The sequence below is a fragment of the Pygocentrus nattereri genome, chromosome 6 (assembly GCF_015220715.1).
Source record: "Pygocentrus nattereri isolate fPygNat1 chromosome 6, fPygNat1.pri, whole genome shotgun sequence".
Taxonomy (NCBI): domain Eukaryota; kingdom Metazoa; phylum Chordata; class Actinopteri; order Characiformes; family Serrasalmidae; genus Pygocentrus; species Pygocentrus nattereri.
Genome location: NC_051216.1, coordinates 39,416,738 through 39,432,056, shown reverse-complemented (window position 1 = coordinate 39,432,056; position 15,319 = coordinate 39,416,738). Strand labels below are relative to the sequence as shown.

The 15,319-nt window shown below is 40.0% G+C and overlaps 1 protein-coding gene across 3 annotated transcripts in view; it reads left to right on the top strand.

Moving 5' to 3' along the window:
* Positions 1 to 15,319, top strand: part of cntnap5a (contactin associated protein family member 5a) — a 164,934-nt gene that overhangs the window by 111,971 nt on the left and 37,644 nt on the right. For all 3 annotated transcript variants that reach the window (XM_017695068.2, XM_017695066.2, XM_037539132.1), the window contains exons 9-10: positions 63 to 206; positions 3,964 to 4,135. In XM_017695068.2, coding sequence (XP_017550557.1) covers positions 63 to 206; positions 3,964 to 4,135 — 316 coding nt within the window. The remainder of the gene's footprint in view (positions 1 to 62; positions 207 to 3,963; positions 4,136 to 15,319) is intronic.

Sequence of the window (15,319 nt, the reverse complement as noted above, 5' to 3'; positions counted from 1 at the left end):
AGCAGATTCACCTAGGCATTCAACTAATGTTTACTCTTCTTTTCTTCCATCTTTGATGGTAGGTCAGAGAGTCAACGATGGTCTATGGCACTTGGTGAGTGTCAGCACTAGAGGTCTGCAGGTGACCATGACCCTGGACAACGAGCCAGCCTCATCAATTCAGCTAGAGGACTACCTGGAGCCAAGAGATAATTACTACTTTGGGGGTAAGACAAGCCTGTCATACATGTCTGTACTTACTTACCTGATCTACAGCCATAGGTTTGGGAACCCCTGATCACATTGCATGCTTTTGTTGATTTTGCAATTGAAGATAACACATTTAAAATGTGCAGAAGTTTATTTGTGAAATTGAATTCATTGGGGGAAAAAAACCATAGAAGGTGACTTGTGCAAATCATCATGCTTTCAAAAAAGTAGAGCTGGACAGAAGAACAGAGGTTTAGTTCCCCACTTCATGCTTTCAGACACTGCATAGTTTCATGCAAACCCATCATTAAATGAAGTATTGATCATTTAAATCCAGAAATTGGATGGTAACTACATATAATGCTAGGCTTCGTCAAGCAGAGATCTGGAAACGGTAAAAATGGGAACACTAACAAATATAAAATCACTAACTTGTGTAGCATAATATTAGTATATGTTATGTACATGAACTTTTATGGACTGCATAAGGCTTTACAGTACTATATTGTCATGGTTGACTTTTTTTTATTTAATTATTATTTTATGTTTTTTGAGTTGAATATAATGGAGACAAAAACCTAAGTTGTAAAATATGCCATTACGTTTGTGCAGGTCACTTGTGCTTTATTATTCCCCCCACATATGGCCAGTAAACAGTAAATGTGCATTAAAATGTGCAGAAGTATGTTCTTTGTAGAGGATATGTTAACTTATTTTCACTCCACTAGGGTCCAGGGGAAACCAAACTTTTGCGTGCAAGTGTATCAGCAGTATAAACTAAAAGTGCAATAAATTATAACGGATATAATCGAATCACCTCTTCTACACCCATTTTGTTCTGATAATTTGGGATATGTCTCAAAACCTGCAGCAGTGCAGAAGTAAAGCTAATGAGGTTCTGTGTGTAATGAGTATAATACTAGAGTGTACAGAACAGAGTCTGCTGCCATGAGGGAAACCAAAAGACTGCAGTGTGTCCTAGAGCTGCAGCACAGATTCATCCCTTAGGCAGGAAGGTGGGGGCAGCCATGATACAAATATCAGTGGCATTAAATGTCACTGATTCACTGTTCATCCAAAAGCTGCAGAAAGCCAAGACATACAGAAAAGTAATACCAACTGTTCCACTATTAGTGTCTTTGCTGCCATATCAAAACTTTGTAACACCATTTTTACCCACCATTTGAAAATACCAGGCCTTTATATTTTCATGATGAACAAACCAATAGAACTCTTCCAAAATTACAATTACAATTACACTAGGGCTGTCATATGAATGAAATAATAAAATGTGATCATAGTTAATTGGAGTGAGTCATACTTATGTCATTTGCTCAAATTTGACCTTTAGATGTTTTCTTCCATTTAAAACATACACCTTATGGCCAAAGGTATGTGGGCATGAGGTGTGTGAGAAGTATGAGGGGCCAATCAACTTAACACAAGCCTAAGATCACTATACGCAATGCCATGAATTGGATGGAGGGGTGTAAAGCACACTACCACTGGACTCTGGAGCAGTGGAAATGTTCCCTGGAGTAATGAATTATTATCTGGCAGTCTGATGGATGAATCTGTGTTTGGTGGGTACTGGAATGCACAGTGTCAACAGTAAAGTTTGGCAGAGGAGGGATAATGGGCTGGAGCTTTTCACTGTTTGTGCTTGGTGCTTTAGTTCCACAAAAGGGTAATGTTAATGCTACAGCATACAAATACATTTTAAACAAATATATGCTTACAACTTTGTGGCAGTAGTTTGAGGAAGGACCCTACCTGTTCCAGCATGACTGAGTCCCTGTGTGCAAAGCAAGTGCCATAAAGACATTTGACGAGGTTGGTGTGGAGGAACTCCTTTGACTTGCACAGAGCCCTGACCTTAACCCCACTGAACACCTCTGGGATTAACTGGAACGTTGTTTGCAAGCTGGGCCTGTTCATCCTACATCAGTGCCTGACCTCGCAAATGCTCTTTTGACTGAATGAGCACAAATTCCCACAGACACAAAATCTTGTGGAAAGCCTTCCCAGAAGAGTGCAGGCTGTTATAGCCATAATGAATGCCCGTGGTTTTGGAATGGGATGTCCTCATATAGGTGTGATCACACTTTTAGCAATGATATGACAAAAAACCTTCCCTGGCCATAGCCAAAGGGGTGTGGCCAGTGCAACATCAGATCTCGGATATTATCCAGGGTGCCTCTGGATGTAGACTGAAAATACAGAGGTCTATTGTGAGACACATCTACTATAAAGTTCAAACTCTAAACCCTTATATATATTCATAACCTGTTTCAGTAAATGACTGGTAAGGGAACATTTAAAAGGTCTGTATTCGGTGAGAAGGCCGTCATATCCTGTCTGTTTCTCCTGTTATGATGCCATTAGAGATGAATTCCTTCTTGGAATCATTTGATATGGATTTCTGTTTCTTACTGTACTGAGATTAACTGTATTATTCGTTTGTTAAGAGCACCACTCACCAAAGTACTTCACAGAACTATTCAGTTTAACGTCTGGGATTTTTTTTTCCGCAGAGCAGCTTTCAACTCAAATTCGCATCTACAGCTGTCATGTATTTTATAGCTCTTTAAAAGCAAATAAATAAATAAATAAAACAAGCGGCCCATCAGAGGCGCGATGACGCTCACATCTTCATAAGCTGCTTTTCCTAGAATCCGAAAAACCGGTGCTCTACAAGTCTGTCAACATTCGACATCCAATATTCTGCCTCTAATCAACAAATTGCAAAGTGTTCCTGTCAAAGCATCCAGTGTGCGTTCAATTTCTTCATGTAAACGTACTGTAATAAGCATATCTGTATGTAGAATATACTAGCTTGCTTTTGACTGATGAGAGAATTCCACATCACAAAATCTTTATAATGAATGGCCATTACAAGCTTAATGATCTATGAGCAGTAAAAATCAGTCTTATCAGTTGGTGGAGAGGTAGCTTTTCATTGCCTACAGTTAAGAGGCTTATAATGAAACAGCAGGAAATGATGTCAATGTCAATGTTGTCAGCCAACCAGGTCACTGAATGGTCTAGCAGTATGAAGTCAAGATGACTAGACTTGTAGACTCTTGATATTGTATCTAGAACACTTTCCCTGAAGGTGAAGGTGCAGTACAGTGTAAAAGTTAGAGACTATTCATTTATTGTTTACATACTGTTGACAGAAAATTACACAGAAACCTGTACAACTACATGCTAAAGCATTTTGTCAGTGTTCAGAGGGTCCACAATTTGCCTTTTTACAGCTTACATTCTTGCTTTCAGTTTCTCAAAGAAATCCACAGGGATGTTTTTCCACACCTCCAAAGTTCAGTCTTCGAAGTTAGTTTAAAATTTTCTGCTTCTCACCATCCAAGTAATCTGAATTACAAATTTAGACTCGTCAGTTCATAAAACCTCCACATTCTACATCCAGGTGTCCAGTTTTGGTGTTCCAGTGCATTCATCTGATGGGGAAGCTTTTGATGATCTACCAGATTTTGTGGGTGGTTGTCAGGAGCCCTGTTTTCTCTGGAGCTCCAGTGTTGAAAGCTCCTTTTTTTTGTTTGCTCCCCCCCTGTTTTTTTATAACTTCCTTATGCAAATGGATTATCTCCTATAAGAGAAAGTTGTTTTCAGAATTATTTGAAATGTCTTACTGCTAGACTAGAAGAACATTAGCCAGTGTTTAAAAAAGCCTTTGTCAGTTCATCCATGTGAACTACACTGTTTGACTGAGTTGCACCCATCACTGAGGGCCTGTCTTGCATGCTTTCTCAGGATGTCCGGTGGCTCAGAACGGCTCCAGCTGTATTAACCCAACCATGGCCTTCCAAGGATGTATGCGTCTTATCCTCATCAACAACCAACCAACTGATTTCATGCTTGTCCAGCAAGGGGTCATGGGTAGCTGGAATCAACTACAGTTTGACATCTGTGGCATTCAGGACAGGTAAATGATTATATTTAAATTTCTTACTTCAGAAATGAATTCAACAAATAAGACCTTGGACTTTTTGACATTAGGGAAATATACTTGTTAATAGATTTATTGGATCTGTAGTAGAAAGATCTCTTATCTGCAATCTAACAGCCCATTTCAGACACAAAGCTATGACAGTTTCAGTTATAGCGCTTATTCTTCTCTAACTGACAGGCTTTTTATAGCTTATATCAAAGGTCACCATCTATTCCACAAAGGGCCAGTGTGGCTGGAGGTTTTCATTCAAGCAGAATCACACTTGTTTAATCATTACAACAGTAGTTACATAAAGTATGCTCCTGCTTGGCATGAAAACCTGCAGCCATACTGGCTCTTCACAGATGCTAGAGCTTTTTCCCTGGTGGGATCCGACTGCCTGGGTTGGGTTTGGTTAGGTTCAGATGTCACAAATATGTTGCCTCGGGTGCAAATTTCAGTTTTAGCAGATTTACCCTGTGTTTTCCCAGCTTTGGTTTTCTCTTTATTCTTTCACAGACTTTTCAGTAGGTTGCCTTAAAAAATGTTATAATCTGGCAATCTAGCAAATCGATTCAGGAGAGAACAGCCCAAAAGACATTTGGCATTCTAGAATAAAAGAGGTTGAAATTAGTACTGGGCAATATGATAGTACATATTGTTATTGTGGGCGGCACGGTGGCGTGGTGGGTAGCGCTGTCGCCTCACAGCAAGGAGGGCCTGGGTTCGATTCCCCGGCTGGGTGACCGGGGTCCTCTCTGTGTGGAGTTTGCATGTTCTCCCCGTGTCTGCGTGGGTTTCCTCCGGGTTCTCCGGTTTCCTCCCACAGTCCAAAGACATGCAGTCAGGCCAATTGGACGTGCTAAATTGTCCCTAGGTGTGAGTGTGTGAGTGACTGTCTGTGTCTGTGTGTCTGCCCTGCGATGGACTGGCGACCTGTCCAGGGTGTATCCTGCCTTCCGCCCGAAGACTGCTGGGATAGGCTCCAGCTCCCCCCCGCGACCCTGACGGAGAAGCGGCTTGGAAAATGGATGGATGGATGGATATTGTTATTGTGATAAACTGTCACATTACACTATAATATGCAGTCTCACTTTATCTGGATAGCCCACTATAGTCCCCTATAGATTATCTACAGATGTTCAAATTGTTGACTCTAAACAGTGGTGGGTTTAGGCTTAGGATTCGGACCAGGCTTAGAAGTAGGACCAAGGTGAGGGTTGGGTTTAGCTTTTGGGTTGAGGTTAAGGTTGGACTTAAGATTAGAGCCAGGATTAGAGTTAAAGACAGTCAGTTTAGTAGGCATTTAGTAGAATGTAACTTGAATGTAAATGAAGTATCTACAAAGTATCTAAAGTGGACTATCCAAATAAAGTGTTACCCAATATGCTGTTCAAAATGTATCATCCTTATCATCAGTGCTTGTTGAACAGTGACCAACTGCCGGTTTTATTAGAAAGACAGCAAAATTAGCCCTGTTTAACTGGATGTAGTGCTGCAAATACTGAATAATAGTCACAATTTTCTCAGCTTCAACTGATCAGATGTCAAATATATATTTGCCATAAGACCCAGCTGTAGTTGGAATGTTTGAAGAATAAATATCATAAGTGGAATTTAATGTTTTTTTATTATCATATAGAATTTTATTCCATTATCTAGTGATGGCTATTATTGTTGCTTCATAGTAATTTATTCGGATTTAACATAGAACGTCATGCTGATGGGCCAGTTCGGATCAGTGTGGGAGCCCTTGCTCGACCCATTTAAGGAAAACTTGGCTTGGGTCAGGTAGACGTCCCTACAAAATGTTGTCAAGTTCCAGACTTGTTTAGACTGAAATCTTGGTTCTTGGACAGTCTGGTCAGACCCTGGCCACATCTCCACCATCGTCTGCAAAACACTGAATATTTCTCATATGTTTACCACTATGAAACATTACCTGAGGCTGTGTAGTGAATTCCTTCTATGACACAACACCATGTTAAGTAAATACATCACCCAACCGTGGTTAACAATGCATGAAAGCTTGTGAGCACCAATTAGCACGGTTCACTTGCTTAATACTAATCAGCCTCTGCTACCTTTCATTTGCCGATAGCAGTATAACTGGAAAACTTGCTGTCGGTAAACAAGTCCAGACTTAGCACTACTGTTCTTTGCTTGTGCCCACGACAAAAATATCACTTTGCTGTCGTTACAGTCATGGCTCGACACAAAAGTGGCGCTTTCATGTCTTCACACCTGTCAGTGCTTTGTTTGTCGCTCGGGCCTCCAGCAGCGCTAGCAGAGCAGGGCTAACTATCAAAGTCCTAATTAGGAACAGGAAGACGTTCATTCTGTAATGTCACTCAGGTTAGTGGCCCTGCTAACAAGCTCAGTGCTACATTCTCTGGTGTCTCTCATTACTGCATGTAGGAACCAGGGGGCCCCCGATCGACCCGCTGCCACGTGGCAGCCAACGTGGAGGCGGTCCGCGGGGGGTCCAGGGTGGAGGAAACAAATGAGCGAGAAAGCGACTCATTCTCTTGACTCCTCATTAGCTTTCTTTTTGGACAAACAGGGATGCAAGAAAGTTATTCTGGGGGGTTGCAGCATCATCCACATGTGAGAAATTTACCACTACAATGTAATCTACTGCAGCACGGCCACATTAGGTACGGTCTCTTAAGAGCGAGGTTGAAGAGCTCTTTTTTTTCATATCTATTTTTCCAGTAAGGCAAAGCCTGAGATACAGTACGTTTACTCAGCTAAGCTAGACACTCCACTTTGGTTCTTCACAGGATTCCTTAGTAAAGGCAGTGATTCTATATAGAACCATGAGCTTCTATACAATCCATTTGCATGGTGAAATGGTTCTCCAGAGCCTTTTTGGTGCTATACAGAACCATTTTTCTAAAAGTCTCTATATTGCCATATACAGTCCGTTCTCCATCAATCTGAACCATTTCACTGTGCAAAGAGCCATTAAGCATGGAAATGGTACTATATAAAAAACTCATGGTTCTAAATAGAACCATTCCCAAAGAACCCTTGAAGAATCTTTTGAGCTGTATAGTCTGTAGTAACTGTAGTAATAGATGAATCATTCGTAATGGTGAAACTAAGATAGGATGTACATTACATTGCACTCACCACACATCAGCAGATGGAATGAACAGCTGGTCATCATCATCACATACATGTACTGAATGAGTTTGCTAGCGAGTAACCAGACCATAATCTGTCCTGCAGCTGTCTGCTGATATTTTTACTGAAAAAGAGGAAATCCACTAATGCCCACATGCACAGAATCTTGTATCGCCAAAACATAAATTCACAGGAGAAGAAAATAGTATTCCTAACTATTAAAGTAGCTTAATATAGCAAGATCTTATCAATTTGGAGCAATTGTTTGGTCCAGCCATCGTACAAACAGCAGCTGCTGTTTTCAAATTCTGTAAATAAATAAAATAAAATAAAATATTGCAAAAAATATGAGGTTTTGTTCCTACAGTTACAATATGAAGAGTTTTATTATGTGATACAAAATGTCGTATATACAATTCATATATAAAGTCAAAAAGTAAAAAAAGATATATAATGCAGTTTGTCCAAAATAAGCATTTGTTTCTCTGTTAAAGGTGGCATTTATCATAATATAGCATTGATATTACGTAACAGAGGAATTCAGAGTGGTTTAGTGTAAAATAGTTCAGATTTCTTTACAGTGATAAAAAGGTACCAGGGGTCGCCATGTCTACAACACAAATCTAGCCATTTTATTTAGCATTCAAAACCACCACCGAACCTAAATGCGTCTTCTGGGTTTTTACATGGAATTTTTCTTTAAGGGCTGTTTTTCCTTTTAACAGCCTGCATGTACTGCCGTTGAATGAAATGTTACAAAAGGAAAAAAAAAAAAAAACAAACAAACATAAAACAATGTCTCAGGCATCAGGCAACATTTGTTGTGATAGTGGTCTGTTATGTAGCTTTTTAGAGACATTAAACACATCTGGTTCCTATCACCACCAATAACTTTCCCTTTAGATAAAATGGTTGAAACCCTGCTAATTTTCTTTGCCATCAATTTAGGGGAGATTCATTCATGCTTGTTAAATTTTTTTCTATTATATCACTTCCAAAGCCACTTTCTTTAGCCAGCTCCCTGTGATATCCGCATCTCTGTAAGACGACACTGCAGCAAAAGCAGATTAGCATATTCCCAAGGATGGCATCCGTGGCTTCCCTCGATAGGCCGATATTTTGAAGCAGGAACGCATCCTGCCGGCTTGTCTGCGGAGAGAGGGTTTTATTAATAGTGAACTCATGTGAACATGACGAGACCCCTCCATCAACGGCGCTTCTAAATCATTCATGACCAGCTGTCACGGTCTGAGGGGCGCAGCGCCACGCGGTGGGTGACAGTCTCAGAGCGCTCCGTGCCAGCGCCGAGATGCTGCCAGAGGGCGAATGTGCTGAAGACTGTTCAAGCCGTCTCTCCTCTGTTGCTCCCTTTGTAAGAACTCTGCCTATGTGTCGGCTGCCTAAGTGCCAAAATAGGCAAGTCCTGCTACGTCTCGCCCCTCGTATTTTTCGGGTTTTTAGACATTGTCAACAAGTGCTCCAACGCTGAGAGGGGATTTGGCTTCTGAATGGCAGAGTTCTGAAAGTCAGAATGGAGGGCTGTGGGTATTCGTTTGGACCATGCTTTTTGCTGAAAGGAAGGCTTAGCGTCTCTGTGTCTGCAGCCTATCTGCCAGCACAGGGCTGTGTGTCAGCGCACTTTTATTCCGACTTTGATGTGCTCCCGTCTGTAGCGGAGAAATCCCTTTGGTAGTAACTCGAAGAACGAGCCCAGCGTAAACAAGGGGAGACCTAAACAGCCTGGCAAAGTTACAGTTCTCTTTCTGTCCTTCTTGTCCAGCTTGGAAGACTCAATCTGGAATCTGACCGATCGAACTATGGGAATATTTGAACAAGATGTTATTACTAAAACTGTACTGTGTTGTGTGTCTGCTACTGGCTGTTAAATTTCCTTCGGGATCAATAAAGTATCCATCTCTCTAAGATGTGGTTGGTGTTTAGGTTTGCATCTTTAGGTTTGCAGTAGAGCTGTGAGGCTAATGTAGCTCACAAGTATTGAAAGGTTATGTACAAAATTAGAATCATTCAGCAGATTGGCAGATGGCTAATTACTTCCTAAGGAAGTAGACAACTTGTAGCTGTATTTATGGCTAACAGGGCGACAAATCAACGACAAATCAAGTTTACGTTTTGTCAGGTTTATGCTAATGAGTATGACGTGGCTTATGTCAAGCAATGTCAAAGCAGAAATGAAACCCAGCAAAAAGAAGAGTAAGGAGATATATGGGGGCAACAGAGTGTTTGTCTAACATTGCTAGTGAGGTGACCCGGACCCAGGTTCGAACCGCCACCGTAATAGCTGGCAGTCTGAGGCATTACCGCTGCGCCACCGGGGTGCACAAGCAAACTGTCTCAAGGAAGACGGAAATGAGGGGACAGGGAAGAACAGCGAACCAAGGAAATGCCAAACGCAGGATGCTCTAACTAAGGCTGAGTTAGAAAAAGGTGAAACAAAAGATAAACAGAAAACAAGGCACTTCCTCTGCGATTGTGAGAGGAAGATCAGCTTTAGGTTTAGCTGGTTTGTTCTTCGAGGAGCAAACACTTTTGCATGGCTTGGATTTTTTTTTGTGAGTAATTTGGGGGTAATTACTCTCTTTTTGCTTTTTGAGACAATTTTTGTTCTCAGCCCTCTTTTCTCTCCTCTTTTCCTTGGGGCAGTTTTGTTTCTTTTCATAGACTAGGTACAACAAAGGTTCTACAAAGGGGTGACAACCATGTTTGCTGCAGCCTTAAATAGGGGAGTTCACAGGTGTGTAAGGTTAGCCTGATTAGTCCATGGCAACTTGCTGCCAACGTCCCCTGCTGGCAGCAGGCAGTGCAGGCTGGACCATTACAGATTCCAAGAGTCAACAACAACAAGAGTGTAGGACTGTGCACTTACTTTTTAGGAGACAGCACTGGTGTTGCCACAAAAATATAGAAGCTATAAAATATTTTGACCCCCTCTTGGCTGACCCACCCCTATCTAGCCCCACTGTACCCACACACATCAATATTCACATTAAATGATTTACAGAAGAATAGACAAATATTGTCTGCTCTTTTACTGGACCTTCCTTCACTAGCACTTAACCACAAATCTTTAGCCTGGTGCTAAAAAATGCTTCAAATTCAGCAGTCAATCAAGACCCTTTCTCAGTAACAAGATCGCCCAGTACAAATTCATGATCAACATCAGTCCATCTTCTATGGCCTGTAGGTGGAGCCACTGAGCAGCAGTATCTTTTTATATATTAATTAATAGAATAATTTATAAATATTGTAGCAACACCCTTGCGACTCCTCCTGGGGAGTCACCAATCCCAAATTAAGAACTTCTAATACTGAAGCATTTAGAGGGAAATGTTTTATTATTAAAAATTAGCCAAGGGAAGTCAGTAGGTTTTTTGTGTTGAGTGAGTAACTGAGGCAGCCTCTTCAGATAGATAGCTAATCAGTGCCATGTTTGGTGCTGATGAGGACTTGTCGGGGTCTTTTCTCCTGAGCAGAAGATGGGCCGCCCCCTGCAGACTTCTTTGAAAAAGTGAAATCACGACTCCTGTGGTCTCTGACTTTTGCACAGTACTACATTTGAAACAATAGCTCAGTGGAACGTTCAAATGCTGCTCATTTAAGTGAATAGCTATCAGTTCATGTAAACCACATTATGCTTTTTGTGACTGCTAATGAATCTTTTTCAACATTAGCGCTTTTTACTGACTGCATACCTTTTGATGTATTATTTTAAACCCAGCTAAAGTCCCAGTGCTTTTTTTCAATAGGATTCAATAGCATTCAGTCCTTGTTTCAGTTCTCACTGCAAGACAGATGTAGAGTTGAAAGGTGTTTCATTTTAAAGTGACGCCTGCCCACATTCGACCCGTCAAAGCTTCGTTCATTGAAAACATTATCATAACAGTTATTTTTCCAGAGAAAATCTCCCTTATAGAGAAAGGAAGCCAATATTGCTCTCACTCACTGAGAGCCCACTGCTTCAGGCATGCCCTTCAAGACATGTATTCTTTTTTTCCCAATGTTGTCTCAGAGGGTTTCTAGAGACTTTTTCTCAAAATAGGATCTTGAGGGTTGTTTTTTTATCCTTCAAATGTGTTTGTTTTTCGCGTTGCTCCTGTTAGCGAGTTGTTTGAAGCCTCTCCTTGCGCCTTAAATGGAATGATGTGACATTTTTAGCGTCTCAAGCAAAACTGAATTACCGCCTTCATTTTTGAAAGCTTCTCTTGCAGAAACACATACATCATCCCGTCAAAATCCCAAAGCATTCACCCAACAACATATAGCCTGCTAGTGATGGACGTTTTGAGTAATTTTGCAGTGGAGTGCTCTAACTATGAAACAAATGTGCAATCAATTACTTTAAAGCTTAAAAAGCTTGTTAAGTAGCAGAAGCGACCCAACACAGCTGGGAATGTGCATTTGCTGTGAAGTGCATTGCTAATGATGTAGCAACAGTGCGCTTACTGCTATTAGCCTAAAGGCATTTTCAGACTTGGCATGAAGTCCTACTAGGGTCTGTACCCAGGATTGTGTCTGTGTTCATTCAGGGAAGGGGCTCGTTATAGTAGGTTTGATTTTGCTCAGGTGAACTGTGACTTGACTACACAGTCATCTTTGTGTGCAAGGTTTTTGCAAAATTGTTGACAATAGGTTCATCGCTTTATTGCTTTTTTAATATTTCTTTGGAATTAAACCTGAAATTGTCATAAACATGGCTTATTTAAAAAAAAAAAATTATTGTATGCATGTCCTAATTCAGGAGCACCTGCAAGGGATGCACTTCTCTCATTTGAATGTAACGGATTTAATGAGAATCTTTAATTAATATCACATATTAAATAATATAATATTGAGCACCTCAGCATCCTTTGGTCATAAACTATTTCACATTTTCTTTTGAAAGTTGTTCACATGTGACTGGGTTTGTGTGATCCTGCTGGTGTGGGTTCAAGACTGTTTCCTCTCTTTGAAAAGAAAGCTTGGTGTTTTCCAGTGTAAGAGGAGGCACTGTGGAATTTTTAGCTTTAGATGCCTGTTAAAAACCATGGAGCATTATATTTTGATAATTTTGCAAGCCATCAGGACACTTCAGCTGTGATCAAATGCTTGGAACTTTTCTCAGACAGCCTGTCGCGCTCTGGGGAAACACACAAAAACTATAGAAAATTGTTTTTTTTCTGGCTTGTGGCTTGAACACTGATCTTAGTGTGCCAGACTGCCAGTTAAAAAGTTGGTTCCTCATGGCTTCTGTAGCAAAGAAAATGGTTCTATATAGAACCATGAACACTCAAGGAGCACTTTGCATGATGAAATGTTTTTTAAGACTAATGGACAATGTCCTTTAGGTGGTTCTACATAGAATTGTATAGAAAAAAGTTCTATACAGCACCAAAAAGGCTTCTTCAATTGTCACAAGCTTGACATTGTAGCAATAGAAGAACGCTTTTCAGTGCTGTACAGAGCCCTTTCTAAAACTTTCCAATTTTAAGACATTATAAAATGTATAGTGTGCTTTTTTCACAAAAAATAACAGAAGTAGATCCAGCCTTTGTGCCAGATTAACCACAGTCAAATGCAAAGGTTTGAGCTCCCTGGTCATATTATATGTTGATTATACAAAAAGTGAAAATAAGTCCTCTTCAAAGAACACACTTGAATATGACAATGTTTCATTACATTTTATGGCACAATATCTATTTCTTTGTTTAACATATTGGATAAAAGTAAAACAAATTATATCTGTGGTCACTGGTGATATAATTGTGGTCAACAATGTATTTTTCCAGTATTTTTCAACATATTCAGCAAATAAACAGTGATTGTTCATTAAAACATGTAGAATTGTGTTCTCTGTAGAGGATAACCTATTTTTACATATAAAAACAATACTTGTCATCTGAATAGGGGCACCCAAACTTTTGCAGATGTACATCAAGGATCGTTTTTATCATTTGTTTCAAAATTAGTTTGTGGAGCATTTCACAAGTCAAATAGGTGGTCAAATAATGAGCAGTCTGTCTGCCTGTCCCTGTAACCTTACAGTCCGTCAATTTGGTGCGAGATTGTTTGGCCAGGCAGTTAAAGTTTCATTGACCGCTTTATTGCTGGTGAGCAGTTCTGCACATTGGCCGCCGTAATTTTATGGTCCACCAAAGCCCCCTTTCCCGGCCCAAGTAGGAATAGCACAAAAGGTAATTAAACCATCACCGGAAACATTATCCGGCGCGCAGCGTACTCCCCCCTGTAGTGGTTAATGGCTTCAGGAACGCGCCGGCGTTGGACGAGGAAGCCTCGTAAAGCAGCGCCCTCATGGGAACGGATGGCAGGAAGCCGCACTTTGAAATAATATATGCAGGACTAAAAGGCTGGTAATTGTGAAATTTAAGCAGGCCGAGATGAACGTGTTATTAATCAAAATGTCTCGGGGAGGCTCGTACGTCTGAGCACGAGGCTTTATTTATTTATTTATTTACTTGCGTATGAGAGCGCTCATCGGCATGCTTTGCACGTTCTGAAGACTTTTCTAAATGATCCTTTTACGAAAAGAGCAGTCGAGGTAGCACCCCAGCGATGCATGTACCTCAAATACGTCTCCAGTACATGCACTCAGAGTGTGAAGCACTTCCTTAAGTTCCGCTTCGAAAACAATTCCATCTGAAATATGTTTGCCTCTGAAGGGGATACTTCAGAATCATGCAATAGGCAAGTAACAAGCCTCAGTCCATGTTGGAAAATAAGTTACATATCCTTTACAGAGAACACACATAATCGTGACGTTTTCCAGAGTTTAACATACTGGTACATAACATATAAAATGAACTATAAACAAGTTAATTGACTTATTGCCTAGTTACAGAACAGGCTCAAGGTTAAATATGTTTATACATCCATGCATATTGCATATAGCGCTGCCACTTTGTTTATACATCCATACATATTGCCACTTGTTTATATACACAGGTATATTGCACCTCTCTTAACATTTAGTCGCTGTCCAAAGAAAACCATGTATCTCCATTTTTGTCAATTTTTATTTTTCTACATCATCTACACACCAGCTGTCCTTTACATTGTTTGCAAATTTCATAATGAATGGACCAAGAGAAATGCTCTGAAATCACTTTACACAAAATCTCTTTACATTGACTTACATTGAAAGGTAAGAGTGTATTTTTGCTCTCTCCTGTAAAGTTAGTATTTTGGAGATACCTGTTTGCTATTGGACCGTGATGATAAGTGATTGTTCACTCCGTTCATTCACCTGCATAATTAATATCTATCTATCTATGTATCTATCTATCAACCTATCTATCTATCAGTTATAGTTACTCTCTAATCTTCAGTGATCCACATTTCTGCAGTCAGTAAGATTAACTCAAATAGCCCAATGACTATAAATGTTTTCCTCTGAGCTGGCAGTGCTGTACTTTGTGAAGTTCTGCTTACTCTTGAATTACTTAACTTCAATCAACTATTCTTCCTTATGCAATGTATTGGCATCAATTAAACAACTCCATTATATTAAATTGATTGTTCTGTACAGTAAGCAAATAAATGGCTTGGACAGGACTAGAATCTCCCTTTTCTGAAGACTCTAATAGTGCATGTTTAATACATATTTGCCTTTCTGTTAGTTTTCATGGCTTCAGGCTGAACTGAGAAACCTGAACACAAAGCACCATCATGGTGTAAACAGCAATGTAAAATGCATCCAATGCATCACATTTAACTCGACAGTATGTTATGACATTGTTTCCATAAATGGGAAAAATGAGTGAGGAACAGAAAGGAACAAAACCACTAAGAATGCTGGGAAACTTTTTGGCTCTTCAGTCTGTAGGATTTATCCAGATTAACTGATCTTGGCTAAATTTACCGCAGTGACTTATTATACAAGATTATACAAGAAATGGAAGGTGTTAGTAGACGTGTATTCGTTATTTTAACAAAAAAGTAAACCAACCACTTTAAGTTAATTCATTATGTTTTACAGTGCAGGCCATGTTTTTGTTTATTTCCAGTATGTTAACTTCAGCAAATAAACAATAATTG